The 17,548-nt window shown below is 50.1% G+C and overlaps 1 protein-coding gene across 5 annotated transcripts in view; it reads left to right on the forward strand.

Moving 5' to 3' along the window:
- The window catches only part of RHBDL3 (rhomboid like 3), a 51,160-nt gene extending 35,097 nt beyond the window's left edge, over nucleotides 1-16,063 (forward strand). For all 5 annotated transcript variants that reach the window (XM_080679079.1, XM_080679077.1, XM_080679080.1 and 2 more), the window contains 2 exons: nucleotides 8,181-8,241; nucleotides 12,293-16,063. In XM_080679079.1, the coding sequence (XP_080535205.1) occupies nucleotides 8,181-8,241; nucleotides 12,293-12,564 (333 nt within the window). In that variant the 3' untranslated portion in view covers nucleotides 12,565-16,063. The remainder of the gene's footprint in view (nucleotides 1-8,180; nucleotides 8,242-12,292) is intronic.
- The last annotated feature ends 1,485 nt before the right edge of the window (nucleotides 16,064-17,548 follow it).

A 17,548-nucleotide genomic window follows, 5' to 3' on the forward strand; every position in this document is an offset into this window, starting at 1 on the left:
GGAATCTGAAGTTTGGAGGCTGAAGGAGGCGTCACTGACAGTGCTTGGCCCAGCCTGGCTAATGCCCCTGCTGGCCTGGGAGCCTCCAGGCAGGTCCCAGATCTTACGCATCTGTATCCCCAGTGCCTGGGGCAGAGCTGGACACATGGTAGATAATGCTACTAATTTTGCTGAGTGAGGAATGAATGAATGAATGAATGAATGAATGAATGAATGACCGAACGGTGTCCAGAAAAGGCATAGCTTCTCTTTGGGGTCCTCCTGCCCTTGCCCCCCTCCTCCAGCTCCATCTCCACCACATGACAGGTATGAATACTCAGTTACAATCGTTTTTGGAGTTCCCCAATTCTCCCATTTCATCTTTGTCATTGCCACTCTCACCTGCCCCACTCCTCAGCACCATCCCTGTACTTTTCACCAAAGTCCCCTTTGCATATTGAGAGAGAGTAGGAAAGGGAGAAAGGAGAGAAAAGAAGAGAGAGGGGAAGAGAGACACACAGACCGACACCGACTCTACTTGCTACTTGCCTGAATTTTGGCAACTGCAAGTGAGCACTTGGAGAACTACAGGAGGCTTGGGAAAGCCTGTGTGAGTGTGTGTGTGTGCACGTGTGTTTACTCACATGCACACGCATGCACACACACACACACGGCTTGGCCTGCTAAGAACCTGGAGCACGGTGCCGCGTCGCGTGCCCCTCTTAAATGGGCCATGCTGTATCAGTGCCACCACTTTCCCCAGACACAGCTTTTCCTCTGAGTCCCGTCTCCTCCACTCCCCCCTCCTCCTGCCCCAATTCCTTCTGTAGGGGAAGGAAATGCTAACCACCCCCTCCCTTTCCCCCCAAGATATGTCTGTGTGAAAGGGGATGAACAAGCACCACTAAGAGAACACGGGAGAGAAGAAACAGACAGGATTTCATAAAGATGCCTGGCCCCTGCCCCTTCCCCACGGCCTGGGAAACAGCCCTGATGCCCCGGGGAGTTCCCATGGTGAGGGCAGACCACCCTGAGACCAGAGGGCTAGGGCACGAGGTTGAGAAGGGAGGCGTGAAAGCAGTTTTGTTCCAGTTCACGCTTCTCTCTGGCAAGGAGCCCGCGCCTGTGGCCGTGATGAGCAGCCGGGGCTCAGAGCCCATTGCCCTTCCAGAAGGACACTGCTCTGCCCGGCCAGCGGGGAGCTTCGCAGTCCCCAGAGCATGACACGCAGTGGCCTCTCCCTAGAACGCTGTGTGGTGCTTATTTGACAGTGGAAAAAAAAAAAACAAACACCTCATTTTCTCACTTAAAAAGGTTGGTTTCCTTTCGTCCAGAGGCCACCTGTACCCAAATGAGCTCAGTGCCCAGCATTTCAGAGATGCGTTGGGTCCAACTATATGAAGTTGCCATTTCTGTGGGTCAGAAGCACTTAAACATCGGCAATTTCCTGTGGTTCGACCGAATAAATATACCATTGATTTTAATTGCAAAATGAAGGTTGGTCTGTGTGTGCGCGCACACAGTAAAACACCTCGTCAGAACAGACAGGAGAAAAAGCGTGGACTTGACGGACAGAAAATCCGGATTTGAGTATGAGCGTTGCCGTTGTGATAGCAGTGAGTTCCTTAACTTTCTAGGGCCTTCCTTTTCTTACCTGTAATCCCTTCCTCACAAGGTAGAGAAAGTCATGAAAATATGGATGAGAAAATGCTTTCCACTGGCAAGTCACCACATAGCTGGAAGGTCCTGTATGTGTGTGTGTTTATATATATGTGTACAACAGCGATGTGAAAGAGAAACATGATTGACTGCTTCCAGTATACACCCAAACTGGATACCGAACCTGAAACCTGGGTATGTGCCGTGATCAGGAATCGAACCAGTGACCTCCTGGTGCACAGGATGACCCTCAACCAACTGAGCCACACCAATCAAGGCCATTCTTTTATCTGTATAAATTCTGCCTCTATCTGCACAAAGGAAAATGTGTCCCTTTGGCTCTAGATACATAATAGAAAAATGTTTGACACTTGTGTTCTCAGGTCTACCTGTTTAAATGAGAGGTTTCGCCTTAAATCAAAGCCTGTCTTATTTTACATAAAAACACATTGAGTTTCAAAAAGCTTGCAGTTTACACCCACGGATTAAACTCAGAAACTGTTTCAACAAAAGATCTGGATGCCACAATCGAGACTCCTCATTTTAAACACTGGAAGCATGGAGATGCACATAATTGAATAATTTATTAATTGCCTTTTGCTGAGGGCTCTCGGCCAGATTTCCACTTTTGAATATGCCAGATATTTGCTCACACTTTGCTCCATAGGATAGATGTTTTCCTTAGATGTTGGAGGTCTGAATTTTCACGAATTGAATCATACTGTCAAAGCACAAGGCAAGATGGTTGTCAAAATGTCACCAACGAATTCTGTGTCGTCAGGTTCACTTTATTAAGTAAAACTCCTATTGTAGGACAAATACTCACGCCCTAATTTATCTGTGTCATGCTTTCCCGTCTCCTGTGTTGGATTTTCTTGAAGTCATTTAACAAGAAATGGTTTCTACCCGGGATATGGAATGGAAGCTCCCTGCCTGGGTGTCAGCCTCTAAGCTCTTAACTGGGTGGGTGAGCAAGGCGCCTAGGGTACTGGTGACTGCCTTGGGTGCCCTGGGTGAGTTACCATCTCACCTACAGGGCTCTGGGAGAGAGTGAAATTAAAAGGTTTGTATTCCCCAGGGGCCCGCAGGCTTTTCAACATTTATCGCAGCAGCAGTGCTGGCTGTGTGTGTGAGAGATGGTTTTTCTTCTCTCCTGTTGTTTAACTGCACTCGTTTTATTAGAGGGAGTAATGGGTTGGGGAAATGAGGCAGCTGGTGGAAGGGGTGGCTTTCTAGTGTAAGCCCTCAGCTGCTGGGAGACTGGTCATTTATATGACATTTGCTCAGCTGTGGGGGAAACTGAGGCAGCCAGCAGGGACAGACTGAACATGGCGCTGGCCCAGAAGTGTGGGCAGACAGAGCACTGGACCGGGAATCCTTCCAATCTCACCATTAATTCACTGTGTGTGACCTTGAACTAGCCCTCCTGGACCCTCAGTCTCTTCTTCGTTAAAGTGCAGGACAGAGGGTATGACTGGATCAGCGTGGCAAACCCCAGAGCCTTCAGGGACCAGGCAGGTATTGTACATGAAGCTGGCCTGGGGAGCACTGTACCGAAACTGGGGCTCCCGGGCTCTCCACTCAAGGTCATTGAGGTTCAGAATTTTTAATACCATTGTGCAGGGCAAACTCACCATCTTTGCCTCAGATCTAGGTACTAGCATCAGGCAGTGGTGTGTACTATGTGCCAGGCGTGTCTTTTGTGCTTTATATGTGTCAACTCATTTCACCTTCACAACAACCCAGTGAGGTTGGTAATTGATATGGGCACTATGGTTACTGTTTTTGCAAACTTACAAATGAGGGACGCTAGCAAAAAAGGAGTTCTGAGCCACCCCTCCCCCCATGGTCTTCCCAGACCCAAAAGATGAATGGTGCTTCCTAAGACAGACCCCAGATGGTGAGATGGGGCATGAACCTGAGCGGACCCAGAGAGCAGCTCATACTAGACTTACTTTGCTTGACGTTATCACTCGGAACTCAGTGAAAGAGACACTGTGTTCAGGTAAGATATTCAGAGGGTTTTATGAGGAAAAGGGATGCTAGAAGTGTTCTGTATCACTTTTATTTTGTGGTTTTTTAAAACATTTTTATTGATTTCAGAGCGGAAGGGATAGGGAGAGATATAGAAACATCAATGATGAGCGAGAATCATTGATCAGCTGCCTCTTGCACGCCCTCTACTGGGGATTGAGCCCATAACCAGGTCATGTGCCCTGACTTCCAGGAATGGAACCTTGACCTCCTGGTTCATGGGTCCACGCTCAACCATTGAGCCACACCAGTTGGGCTCACTTTTGTTTTTAATTGTGGTAAATATACATAAATTATAATGTACCATCTTAACCATTTTTAAGTGTGCATTCAGTGGTGCTAAGTACATTCACGTCATTATGCAACCATCACCTCCATCCATCCACAAAACTCTCTTTTCATCTTGCAAAACTGATACTCTATAACCATGAAACACTCCCCATTCCTCCCTCCTCCCAGCCTGTGGCAACCATCATTCTATTTCTGTTTCTATGAATTTGACTATTCTAGGTGCCTCATATAAGTAGAATCATACATTATCTGTCTTTTTGTGACTGGCTTCTTTCATTTAGCATAATCTGCTCATGATCCATTACAGTTTATAGTATGTATCAGAATTTTCTTCCTTTTTAAGGCTGAATAATGCTCCACTTGTATAGACATACCACATTTTGTTTTCTCCATTTACCTGTGGATGGACACTTGGCTGTGGTGAATAATACTGCTATGAACATGGGTGTCACTTTTGAGGGAGAATTAAGACCCCTGGGTGGATGGTTATCAGAGGCAAAGCCTGGCCGGACAATCGCAGGAAGAACTTTTCAGTGATTAGCTCACAGGCTGCCCAGGGGGTGGTGAGCTCCCTGTCGCAGGCCATTTTGTTGGCAGCTTGGCAAGGGGTGTGCCATTTAGGAGAAGATGGTCCATCAGGTGACTCCCAAGGCCCCGCCCGTCCTGGAGAGGAGCTGAGGGTTGCCCACCATCAGCTAACTGAGCTAGTTCCAAACGTTGCCAGCTCAGTGGAGGGCACCAATTCGTTTTGTTCCCTGTCTCCTGGGGATGCTTCTCCGTGGGCAGACACCCGGAGGGAACAATGTCCTGCCATCTGCTTCTTGGCATAGAACTTGTCAGTGAGCGAAGGTTAGACTTCCCCATCTAAAGAGGGGCTGTGTGTTGCCTTTTGTGAGCAGGGCTTGCCGGTCAGTGAGGAATAATGGGGGGAAAGCGGGTGATGGGCAAGAAGCCCAATGCCCAGGGATTTCTCCCTCTTTTTGGCAGCTTCCCTGCATCCCGCTTACTCCCCCAAAGCTTCCATAGACACTATTGTATGTGCCTCTGTGAAGTTTAACACGTGTCCCCCAATGTCAAAGGAGTGTGAGACGTGCCCCTCAGCTGGGCCTGGGCCAGGCAGCAAAGGAGGCAGAGTGGGTGGGGAGGGAACAGAAGCCCCTGGCTGTACCAGTTGCCTCCTTCCCTAGGTCTGATGTGTTCCCGAAGACCCCAGGCTCCTCTCGGTGTCTGCACATCACGCTTTGGTCAATGGAGTGGAGCTTTGAATGCACCACAGGAGTGCCCCTCAAAAGAACCCTGTGGCGAAGTCTTTTGTAAAGTGAAAAATCCTTTTGTAAGGTGGATAATTGTACTCTGTTCGTCGCCTTTAGAGGTTCAGAGTGTTCGGAGATTCTCGGGAAAGAGGAATTTGTTTGAAGGCCATCTGGCCCACCTCTTCCCGATGCCTAATGCTAGAGCATCCCCTTCAAGTGATGGGAAGCCCCGTGTGAACCCCTCAATGATGGGAAACTCACCATCCCCCAAGATGGATCAATCCATCTTTGGGCAGCTCTGCTTATTAGAAATGGAAACTTATCCTGAGCTAAAAAAAAATCTTGGTGTGAATCGATCAGACTGTCACTGCCTGCCTTCACTCCATCTAGAAGTCTTCTTGACTGCCTGCCTTCCTTACTCAGAAACTGAGGTTCTAGTCTGCTCCAATCACTAACCTTTGCTTTTCTTCTGCTTCCATAGAGATGCCTCTCATTACATACCTGATAGCTTGCACTGTAGGCCTACCTTTGGGAGCCCACCTGCATCACCGCCTCCTGAAATGGGACACAATGGTTTAACGCAGTGGTCAGGAAACCGCGGCTCGCGAGCCACATGCGGCTCTTTGGCCCCTTGAGTGTGACTCTTCCACAAAATACCACGTGCGGGCATGCACATACACTGCAATTGAAACTTCGTGGCCCATGTGCAGAAGTCAGTTTTCGGCCTGAGTGAGTCTACTTTGAAGAAGTGGCATCAGAACACTCAAGGGGCCAAAGAGCGGCATGTGGCTCGCGAACCGCGGTTTGCCGACCACTGGTTTAATGGAACTACCTCCTCCAGGCTGAGACTGGTTTAATGAGATACAGAATAGTCTACCCTGGGGTAGGAAGAGAGCAAAGGGACCACTTGGTCTCTCATTCAGTCCTCGGAACATAGCAGAAGAGTGGTCTGATCTGGAACTAATGGAACTCTCTCCTCTTTCTCAACTTCTGGAATGTGAAACTTCCAGGGAAGTCTCAGAGGAGGGAACTATGAGGGTTCAGAATGAGTCACCCCAAGATGGGCCTCTGAGGTGTGCAGATTGCTTTGAGCTAAAGGTAACTTTAGCTGCAGGCTGAAGAGAAACTTATGTTCCTCCCTTAACTACCTAGAAGAACTTGAATTAGGGGCCTTGCCCATAATAAGAGATCATCAGAGATAACCTCTTTAGATCTATCTATAGGGCAGGACAAACTTCTGTTTATCACCTGCAATGATTCTTTGAAGCCCCCAAGCCACCTGACCTCATCCTGGCTTAAGACATCTTACACACCCATGTTCCTTTCCTATCTTTAAACCTCTCGTGCATGTGGGGTCTCTGACTCTCATGTTTGCTGGGTTCCCGTACATATGTAGGTATCAAATTTGGTTATTTTCTCTTGCTAAAAAAAAAATCTCTGCGAAGTTTTCATCCATTGAGTCTTCTGCTTGCAGGTTACACTGAATGTGCCCTTTTCTTGTGTTGACTCACTTGACCCTTGACAACTGTGAACTCAACCCCTGAGTCTTCTCCTCAGTCATTCCTCATCTGCAGGATTTTGAGTTCTCTCATCATCTTGATGGTTCTGTTTGGACTCTGCTTAGTTTGCTGTCCTGCATCCCTTTGCAACCCTGGACATGTTTGTTGTAGGCAGCAGGAGCGGCGCCAGTTGTGTGACCGGTGGGGTCAGACCAAACCTGGGTTCAACCACCTCGGTACTTGGGTTCTGGCTGGGCAAGAATTCAGAGCCAAGACCCAAACTGTAAGAGAACATGAACTGGGTAAATTACAGAGGTAGAAAAGTAATTCCTAGAAGCAATGGGCTTAGGAAATGAGATATGGAAGTAAAGAAAGGGCCCTTGGAGCTTGGGAGTGAGGAAGTTAATGGTTCTGTGCCTGTGTCTGGGGAAGGGGCGGGGCGGGGGGAAAGGAAAGGCACATCACACTTGGAAGGAGATGTAGAGTTTAAGGGTGGAGATTTTAGGGGAGGTTCCAGGGAAATATCTTAATAGAACGTTCAGCAGTTTTCCAGGTGTGACCTTTCAGGGTTGTGGTCTCCACTGATTGATTGGCCAGCTCCAGGACAGGGGGTCATTATTCAGTGCAGCCGGTCCTGACGTCATTCAGTCAGCCATCGCTGGTTTTGTTGCTTATCTGGGCCTGGAGTTGAAATACAACTGAGGCCTAGATGTTATCTCTAGGGAAGAAAGGTCAGTGGTTCCAAACCTTGTGACCATGGATATGCCAGGAGAGGAAAAGTCATCCTGGGGGCAAGGTCCCACCCTGCAATTGATGTCCATTGCTAGGCTCCTGGGACTTTCCATCCTGGTGACCTTCTGTACCTGGCCCATCATCCGTCTTCCGTCCTCGCTCTGCTCATGTCTGCCTAACTGCCTACCACAGACCCAGCAATTAATGCAACTCTCAGGTGGTGTCTGTGTGCCTGGAGGAGACAGGGACTCTCATTTCCCTCTGTCTAGATTCTCTTGCCCTGCTAGTGCGGCTCCAGAGCTTTCTGACAGTAATAAGCTTACCATTGTCTAAAATCTTAAAGCCACGCTGGTGTGATCTGTGACTAAGCCACAACCCCTCACTCAGGACTTAATGGAGATGACTTATTTATTTATTTCTCTTTAAATATATTTTTATTGATTTCAGAGAGGAAAGGAGAGGGAGAGGGGGATAGGAACATCAATGAAGAGAGAGAATCGTTGATCGGCTGTCTCCTTCATGCCCCCAGGTGGGGATGGAGCTGGAAACCTGGGCATGTGTCCTGACTGGGAATCGAACCGTGACTGCCTGGTTCCTAGGTCTATGGTCAGCCACTGAGCCACACCAACCGAGAGGAGGTTACTTTTTTAAGGGTCAGGTTTTCTTAAGCAAGATACTTCTGCAGAGGAGTGGTCCAATCTGGAACTAATGGAATGCTCTCCTCTTTTCCTAGAACTGGTCAGGCATGAAGTGCCAATTCAAGCTGCTGCGGATGGGTGTGGCCTTGATCTGTAGTAAGTACTGACCGGCCCACTGGGGAGAGGGAGCCCTGCCCTGGGCCTGGGGATATAAAGACAGCACAGTCCCTGCCCTTCAGGGGCTTATGGTCAAGAAAAAGAGGGGAGGAGCTGTCAATAATGTGCAACTAAGTGGAGTGTTATGAGAGAAGTCTGGCCCACTCTGCTATTTCTTAACCTTTCTTGAACTTTTTATTGACATGTGATACGCAAACAGAAAAGTGAACACAGAGTAAGTGTCCAGCTCAATGACCGACACCCAGGTCAAGCAAAATAACTTCTTTTTTTTTAATTTATTTATTTTCTTACAGAGAGGAAGGGAGAGGGATAGAGAGTTAGAAACATCGATGAGAGAGAAACATCGATCAGCTGCCTCCTGCACACTCCCCACTGGGGATGTGCCTGCAACCAAGGTACATGCCCTTGACTGGAATCGAACCTGGGACCCTTCAGTCCACAGTCTGACGCTCTATCCACTGAGCCAAACCAGTTAGGGCCAAAATAACTTTTTTTAAAAAAAATACATTTTATTGATTTTTTACAGAGAGGAAGGGAGAGGGAGAGAGAGTTAGAAACATCGATGAGAGAGAAAGATCAATCAGCTGCCTCCTGCACACTCCCCACTGGGGATGTGCCCGCAACCAAGGTACATGCCCTTGACCAGAATCGAACCTGGGACCCGTCAGTCCGCAGGCCAACGCTTTATCCACTGAGCCAAACCAGTCAGGGCCAAAATAACTTCTTAATAACCTTTTGGGTCACGGAGTCGATCCTTTGAGATCTCCTGTTGGAAGCTAGAGACTCCATCCCTGGAAAAACGCACATATGTGTGTGTGCATGTGCACTAAAACTAGTAATTTTAGCAGGTTTACAAACTGTAACTAACCCATGAACCCCCAGGAGCAGGCTGTGGGCCCTAGTCAGGAGAGGTCCGTTCTACCTGCAAGGGTCATGTTGACCAAGACAGGCAGGTGGTCACCGTGTAGCCAGGGTGTAAGAGGGCATTGCGGGCAAAAGTGCAGCCTGAACCAAGACACAGGTGGGTGAAGGGTCATGGCCTGCAAGTCAGTTGGAAATTCGACCTCTGAGGTTTGAGACTGTGTGATTGTGATAAGAGATAATAGGAGTCAGCTCATGAACGGCTTTAAATGCAAAGAGGAAGATTGGACTTCATCCTCATACACTAGGAAACCACTGGAAGGTTTTAAACAAGAGTTGCTGACAGATTCGGGTTTAGGAGACCCGTCAGGCTGCAGTGTGGAGAAGGAGCTGAGTGTCAGGGGATGGGACCAGAGGCCAAGAGACTCATTCTGAGAAAGAGAGAATAGTCTGAACAGAAGTGAAGGGGGTAGGAAGAAAGCAACGGGAACGCACAGTCTCTCATTCAGTCCTCAGGCCACAGCTGTGAAGAGGATATTTTTAGGCTTAGTTTTCAGGGGTGCACCCGAGGCTCAGAGTTCCTTGCCCCGGGCCACCCAGCTAGAGGTGGTAGAGCCGACGTCGGAACCAGCCTGCGCCTTTCCTAATGCCCACACTTCAGCAGGCTGGGCAGGAGCACCGGGACGGTCTCTGCCTGGGTCAGCCACCTGCCCGATGGGGAAGAGGAAGACTGGGCCAGAAAAATCATGGGGCGGAGGGGCCTGTGTGGGCGCCACTTGATTCATGTCTTTCAGGACTCTCTGGTGTCGGTTTCCAGTTGGAGGATCTCCACTTCCAGAGAGGAACTTCCAGCCCTAAAGCGCAGACTTTGGGCCAGGGCAGTGGGGGAAGTGGAGCGGGTAGGGCAGGGGTGAGCACAGCTTCCCTGCCTGCTCAGACTCAGCTTGTCTGTCTGCAAGGAAGGGAAGAGAAGCATTACTCATACTGTTCACAAAGTAACAGCCCTAGCTGGTTTGGCTCAGTGGATAGAGTGTCAGCCTGCAGACGAAAGGGTCCCAGGTTCGATTCTGATCAAGGGCACATGCCTGGGTTGTGGGCTTGATCCCATTGTGGGGCATGCAGGAGGCAGCCGATTGATGATTCATGTTTCTATCTCTTTCTCCCTCTCTGAAATCAATAAAAATATATTTTTAAAAAATAAAAAACAACAACAACTCTAAGGATCATCAAAACTAAAATGCTATTTTGGAGTTGGGGACCATGTCTTTCAAACCTCCCCTGTGGAACCCAGGGCCTGCTAAGCAAAGGCAGGAAGATGCCCCAGGGCCTGGGGAGGAGTGGGGAGGACACAGTGCCTGTTACTGGCTGCACCTTTTCCGCCATCTGTCGGCCATCCTTGGAGTTGCAGGCCCATGCCAGAAGGTGAGGCAATCCCCGGGAGGTGCTGACACCCCTGGAATGGTTAGGGTGGATAGAAGTTCACTGGTGCATTAAATGGTAACTGAACAAGGACACAATTCCCCTCACAGGGTTTTCTTTCAATCTGTCAAATTCGCCTTGGTTTCCTCATCTGTAAAATGGGGTAAGAGTACCTGCCCTAAGTGTCCTTGAATGGTGGGTTAACAAAATGGCAATTTCCCAGCAACTATTATTTCAAGAGAGTACATCCCCATTGGATTGACCAATCCAAGAAGGTAATGCAAGAAGGATGGATTGGAGAGTGAGTGAGGGCATTTTAGAATCTGTTAAAAATCCCAGCACTTTGCCGGGACCATTTATTTCCATTCCTTCTTTGCCCTTCTCCCCCTTCATCTCTTCCTTCCAAGCACAGAAGCACTGGTTCTGAGGGTTTCCTGAGGGTTTTGAAATGATACATGCAAACCCTTTATACACTGTAAAGTGCTAGCACATGTTGCTTGTTATTAATGTCCTGGCAGTGTAGCCTGGTACACGGAGGCTGAGACTTTATACAGATGAGGAGGCTGAGCCTCTGGGACATGTGACAGCAGGGATCAAGGGCCTGTGGGCTTCTGCATGAGCTGTCCTCTCTGCCTGAAATGCTCTTCACTCAATAGTCACATCTCAGCTCAAATGTCACCTCTTTTAAAAATCTGTTTTTTTATTTATTTTATATATATATAAAATATATATATATATATATATATATATATATATATATATATATATATATATATATTTTTTAGAGAGAGAGAGTGGAAAGGAGAGAGAGAGAAACACTGATGTGTTAGAGACACATCGATTGGTTGCCTCCCCCCAATCAGGGCCGGGAGTCTGCAACCGAGGTACATGCCCTTGACCCTTCAGTCCGCAGGCCAACGCTCTATCCACTGAGCCAAACCAGCTAGGGCAAAAAAATACTTTTTTTTATTGATTTCAGAGAGGCAGGAAGAGGGAGAGAGAGATAGAAACATCAGTGATGAGAGAGAATAAAATGATCTGCTGCCTCCTTCTTGCCCTACATAGGATCGAGTCCACAATCCGGGCATGTGCCCTGACCAGAAATTAAATCGTGAATTCCTGGTTCATAGGTCGACGCTCAACCACTGAGCCACATCACCTCTTTAGGGAGATCTTGCCTGATTCTCCAAACTAAAGAATCCCACTCCTTACACCCAGCTTTATTTTTTTAAAAATATTTTTATTGATTTCAGAGAGGAAGGGAGAAGGATAGAGAGATAGAAACATCAATGATGAGAGAGAATCATTGATTGGCTGCCTCCTGCCCTGCCCCCTACCTGCAGGAAGGGGGTCAAGCCCACAACCCAGGCATGTGTCCTTGGCTGGAATCAAACCTGGGACCCTTTAGTCCACTGGCCAACGCTCTATCCACTGAGCCAAACCAGCTAGGGCCCATCATTGGCTTTAAATCACTTACATTTGTTTCCCATAGAGTTCCTCTTACTGAACTGATCTCGTGTATGTAATGCTGGTGGATTGCCAGGTCCTATAAGCTCTGGGAGAACAGAGGCTTGTCTGTCTGCTTCACTACCGTGTCCCCAGTGCGCAGAACAAACAGAGCTTGGTCTGTGGCGAGTAGATTAACGGGTGGATGGCAGAGTGGGTGGCTGGGTGGGTGGCTTGCAAGGCCTCTCCCTCAGCCCCTGCCCAGGGGCCTCCCGTGACTTCTCTGTGCTTCCTCCCCTTGCAGTGAGCATGGAGTTCGGGCGGGCTGTGTGGCTCCGGTTCCACCCATCGGCCTATCCCCCGTGCCCTCACCCGAGCTTCGTGGCACACTTGGGTGGCGTGGCCGTGGGCATCACCCTGGGCGTGGTGGTCCTGAGGAACTATGAGCAGAGGCTGCAGGACCAGTCGCTGTGGTGGATTTTTGTGGCCATGTACACCATCTTTGTGCTGTTTGCTGTCTTCTGGAATATCTTTGCCTACACCCTGCTGGACCTAAAGCTGCCCCCGCCCCCCTAACGGCTGGAGGACCGAGGTCGGGGAGGGGAGGGAGAAGCGGCCTCAGAAAGAAGCATCTGGATTCTGTTTTCTCATCACCAGCTCAGGGAGGCCGGGAGGAGAGGACGAGAGACGCTGGGCAGACTGTAGAGGCTCTGTTCCAAAAGGCACCTGCTGGAGGAGTTGGATTGGCTACTGTTGTTTTTCTAGACTCTTCCAAAGACATCGGGCCATCAAAGGCCTGCCGGGGCTGAGAGTGGCTGTCCCTTTTGGGTGGGCTAAGAGCAGCCTCATCTTCCACCCTGAGAGACCATAGAGCAGGGGTGGGGAACCTTCTTACTGCCAACGGCCATTTGGGTATTTATAACATCATTCACGGGCCATACAAAATCATCAACTTAAACATCAGCCTGCTACATTTGGTCAAACATTTGACTCATCCGTAATGCCTTGGCAGGGCCAGACCAAATGTCTTCCCAGGCCTTATATGGCCCTCGGGCCGGACATTCCCCACCGCTGCCATAAAGTGTAAGGAAGGCCTGAGGGGGCAGTAGCCAGGCAGGCCCTTGTCCAGCCCAGAGATAATGGCGGGCCAGGAAGTGTTCCCTCTGGAGCTCTGGGAGGGGAAGAGGGCCTGGTGCCGGACATGTGGAGTAGGCCCGGGGAACCCAGGTGCCTTCCTGTGCCTGTCGGTGGGCACTGGGGTGTGGCCTCTAACGCCTGGGGGGGGGGGGGCGGGCAGAGGAGTGAGATTCTAATTCCCTACCCTTGCCATGGGGGTACCCGGGAAGAGGAACCCCAGCAAGAGGGAATTCATCCCGCGATCCCCCTTGGGGAAGGCCCTGCTTTGGACTTCTCCCTCCCTCTCTTCCCGAATGCTGGCCTCTCACATCAGGGCCCACGTCCCATCCCATGCCCTGCCTTGTCTTTAGAGCCCTGCCCTGCCTTTCCATTGCCCTGACCCTACATCGTGCCTCTCCTTTGGTTGTGGAGACTGTTCTGATGGTGAGCACATGGTTTGGTGGGTGGAGATGCCCGTGTGATGGGAAAAACAATGTGAGGCGAGTCGAGTCCGCAGGGGAAGGCTGCGAGGGGCAGTGGGCGTCTGTGGACGCGTCTGAGTGAGAGGAAGAAGGGGCTGGGAGGTAGAGTATTGTGGTTCCTGAGGATTCTGGCTTTTAGCAAAGCCTGCCTCTTCTTTTCCACTCCCCGTCTCTTCCAGGCGTCTCCCTGGGAATCCCTGACGGTGGGAGAGTGGTCTGTGGTGGGAGGGCGGCCCCTCAGGATGCTGAGGTTTTCTCGCCTTTGCCAGCTTCTGCTCTAGTTCCCTCTGGAGTGGCTTTCATACTGAAAAGATTCTGTCCTGTCTCCCTTTGGAGGGAGGAGCTTTGGGGTGCAACAGAGGCTGGGCAGCAATATGGAGGCCACGTGACTTTTGAGTTCAGGGGGACGGGAGGTTTGCAACAAAAGGACTTCCAGTTTAGGTGGAGACCTGCTTCTAGAGAAGAATTGTTGGGGGCGTGGATGCGCATCAGAGGTGAGGCAGCCATAGCTCGGGTTCTCAGAGAGAGGAGGGAGCTGGGAGGTGTTCAAGTCCATCCCCACGCCCATTTCACAAGGGAATGGCCTCCCGGCGGGAGCTGGTGCAGGCCCCAGGGAGGGTGGGAGGATGGCTTTTGACAAAAGGTCGTTCTCTTTCTACTGCTCTTGCGACTCCCAACCACTGACAGCCCCGAAGGAGGAAGGACCCAGGCTTGGGTTCTGCAGGAACAAGGGCAGGAGTGCAGGGCCTGCCTCTGCCAGCCAGTGGCCAGGAGAGCCACACCGAGGTTCGAAGGCAGCCGGGCCGGACTTCTGGGCGTCTTGGGCCACGGTGGCTTCCATCCCCAGTCATCACACAGAAATGGGCAAGGTCTCTCTACCCAGTTCACCCACACCCAGGCCGTCCCCGCCTTTGCCCACTGCTCACCGGACTGTCCATATGGCGCAGAAGCTCAGGCTGCACTTACGCCAGCTCTGCTGAGGACTGCCCGCTGAGGCGGCGTGGCCAGGCCTGCGGCTGGGCTGCGTTGCCCTGAGGGACCTTGTCTGTGCCCTGCCAGCCATTCTCTGCCTCCTGAGGGAAAGGTGTAGCTGGGAGAGTGAGCTCTTTGGGAGAGGAGACGGAGCTGGAGCTGGGGGGTGAGGAGATGGGTAAGGATGGCAGAGGGGGCCGTGGCTGCTGCTAACCCTGCGTGCGTGGGGCTGACCCTCCTGGAGCGGCAGAGGCAGCTGTCACCTGCTGGGGAGCAGGGCTCTCTGCCAGACCCTCTCCTGGCCCCTGGAGGTTCTGGGTTGTAGTTTGAGGGAGCAGAGAGCTACCTCTCTCCCTGCCTTTATCTGGTGTGGCTTGGAGAGGAGCCTTCCTCTCTTAGGGGTGACAAGACTGTGAACTAGAAGATTCTAGAAAGCCCTCCAGAGGCATCCAGTTCCCTGGGGCTTAGGATGGAAACTTTGGGAAGACTGCCCAAGGTGGAAGTCCCACCCACCATCCTGTACGTCTGTCCTCTGAGGCCTGGAGCAGCTCAGATTGCCCCATCCTCACCCCTCATCCTCACCGTAGGCCCCCAGCCCAGCTGAATGTCAGCTGCTCCCTGTCCGCTGAGTGTCCAAGGGCAACTCAGAAGTTCTCCGGTCTGCTTAACAGCCATCTACAACAGCCTCTGCCAGCCATCACTTCTAAGCAGGGCCTTCCCACTACCCAGGTCTCTAACCCAGGGCCAGAGCCTAATTTCTAGTAGGAAAGGTTTCATTTTGGTGTAGGGCTTTCTCCTCAGCAGGTCCCTTTGTTCCCTGCCAGCAGCATGTCCCCATCCTCCCTCCTTCCTCATCCACGGTTGGCCTCCTGGCCAGTGCGCCGAAAAGTGAGGGTGGTGTGAATCTCGCGGCCATGGAGCGAAGCCGGATTTTCATCTGCATGATGCAGAAATTGAAACCTGGGGACTCTCTAAACAGCATCCACAGACTCACTCACTCGTTAAACGGAAGAGGAATCGCAGAAACTGGGGAAAGGAAAACAAACCTTCAAAGGAGAAATTTCGCTTTAATGACACCATTAATCATTCGTTTTTTAATTAGGAAAAGCTCCCTAATGAGGCGTAATAGGACTCTCAGTTTCCATGAGAACTACTCTTGCCCAGGGGATTAGGAGAGTCATTGCTCACCATGCCCAGCCTTTCCCCAGCGTCCAATTTCATTTGCAAATAATGCAGGTTCCCCAGGTGGCCGGAAGCCCTTTCCTGGCATCGTTCCTGTTGCTCCCAGGGCTGGCTGGAAAGCACGGATACTCCTCTGCCTTAAAAAACAGTGCCCAACGCTGAACTCTGCCCTCCCCACCCCCCAAGGAAGTTAAGTGGAAAACAAACAAAAAAACAAGCTGCAATGTTTGTTTCTAAATATTTTTGTATTGTGTACATTCTGTATATTTTTGTTGTAACATATTATTTGACCACAGATTCCATTAAAGATTTTTTTTAAGCCATCCGTTATTCAGAAAGTGACCTGAAGGGCCTGGCCTGTTTCCTCTCAGCTTGGGTCATGGCATGCAGCCAGGGGGAGGGGGAGAGGGAGGGCAGCCGTGGTGGTGGGTCTGTGATTTATATAATACAGATGGGGGTTGGTTCTTGGTGCTGGGGTTTCTGGCTTGGTGGTTCTTTTTTTTTTTTTTTTTTTTTTTTTTAATATATTTTATTGATATTTTACAGAGAGGAAGGGAGAGGGATAGAGAGCCAGAAACATCGATGAGAGAGAAACATCAATCAGCTGCCTCCTGCACACCTCCCCCTGGAGATGTGCCTGCAACCAAGGTACATGCCCCTGACCGGAATCGAACCCGGGACCCTTCAGTCCGCAGGCCGACGCTCTTTCCACTGAGCCAAACCGGTTTCGGCGGCTTGGTGGTTCTTAACCTTTCTTGAATTACTGAACTCTTTTTGAGCAGTTGATGAAAGCTATGATTTTTCTTTCCGTGAAGATAGCACAGACAGACAATTTTTAAAAACATTTTTTAAATTATTCAGAGAGAGGAAGGGAGAGGGAGAGAGACAGAAACATCAATGATGAGAGAGAATCATTGATCAGCTGCCTCCTGCACACACCCCCACCCGGGATCGAAACTGCAACCCTTCAGGGGAATTGAACCGTGACCTCCTGGTTCATAGGGTGAAGCTCAACCACCGATCCACACTGGTCGGGCCACAGATAGACAATTTTGTGTACAATTTGGGTGGGGCTGGCTGTGTATAAGGAAACCGATCCATGGCTTCGGGTCAAGAACCTCTGTGCCAGGTTTGTGGTGGGTGCCCCCGCCTTCCCCTTCCACTCTTACTCTACACCCTGATGAGAGATTAATATTTTGACTAATATTATTGGAAGAATCTTCTTTGAAATTTCTTAGGCATTTCCCTCTTTCCCTAGTAGCCTAGTCTTTAGGTCTTTCTGAGGACTGTCAACACCCTGATCTTTTGGAAGGGATAGGAATGTTCTCAGAGTAAAAGGGAACGTGTTCCTAATTCATAAAGGGAAAAATAAGAGCCTAAATGTTAAGGTAAAGTCAGTGCTTGGTAAGTCTAAGGACCCAGTGGGCTTTGAATGGATGCAGCCTGAGAAAGTGAAAGGTTTCCCCCAGGTTTTCTAAGCCATTGGCAGTGCATGTAGTTTGCTATTCATAACTGTTGAATTTTGTTTGAGGATGTAAGTACCCTGTTCAATTCAGCATAGCAGTTTCCCGTAATGCTCTTTCCCAACAGTTTCCTATGTGTCATTTAAAAATATTTCTCAATGCCGCCGAAGTCATCCCAGAACAAACTGTAGAATACAGTTCAGGCCTAAGGTCTAGGAACCCACCTCTGTTTGGAGTGTGAACTGACTTCTCTGTAAGGGAAGCTGGGACCCTGTGTGAGCACCAGTGTTCCCCTGGGTCAGTTCTGGGCTCCTACACCTGAGGCATTTAAAATCAAGCTCCCTG

The sequence above is a fragment of the Plecotus auritus genome (genome assembly GCF_963455305.1).
Source record: "Plecotus auritus genome assembly, chromosome: 7".
Lineage (NCBI taxonomy): Eukaryota > Metazoa > Chordata > Mammalia > Chiroptera > Vespertilionidae > Plecotus > Plecotus auritus.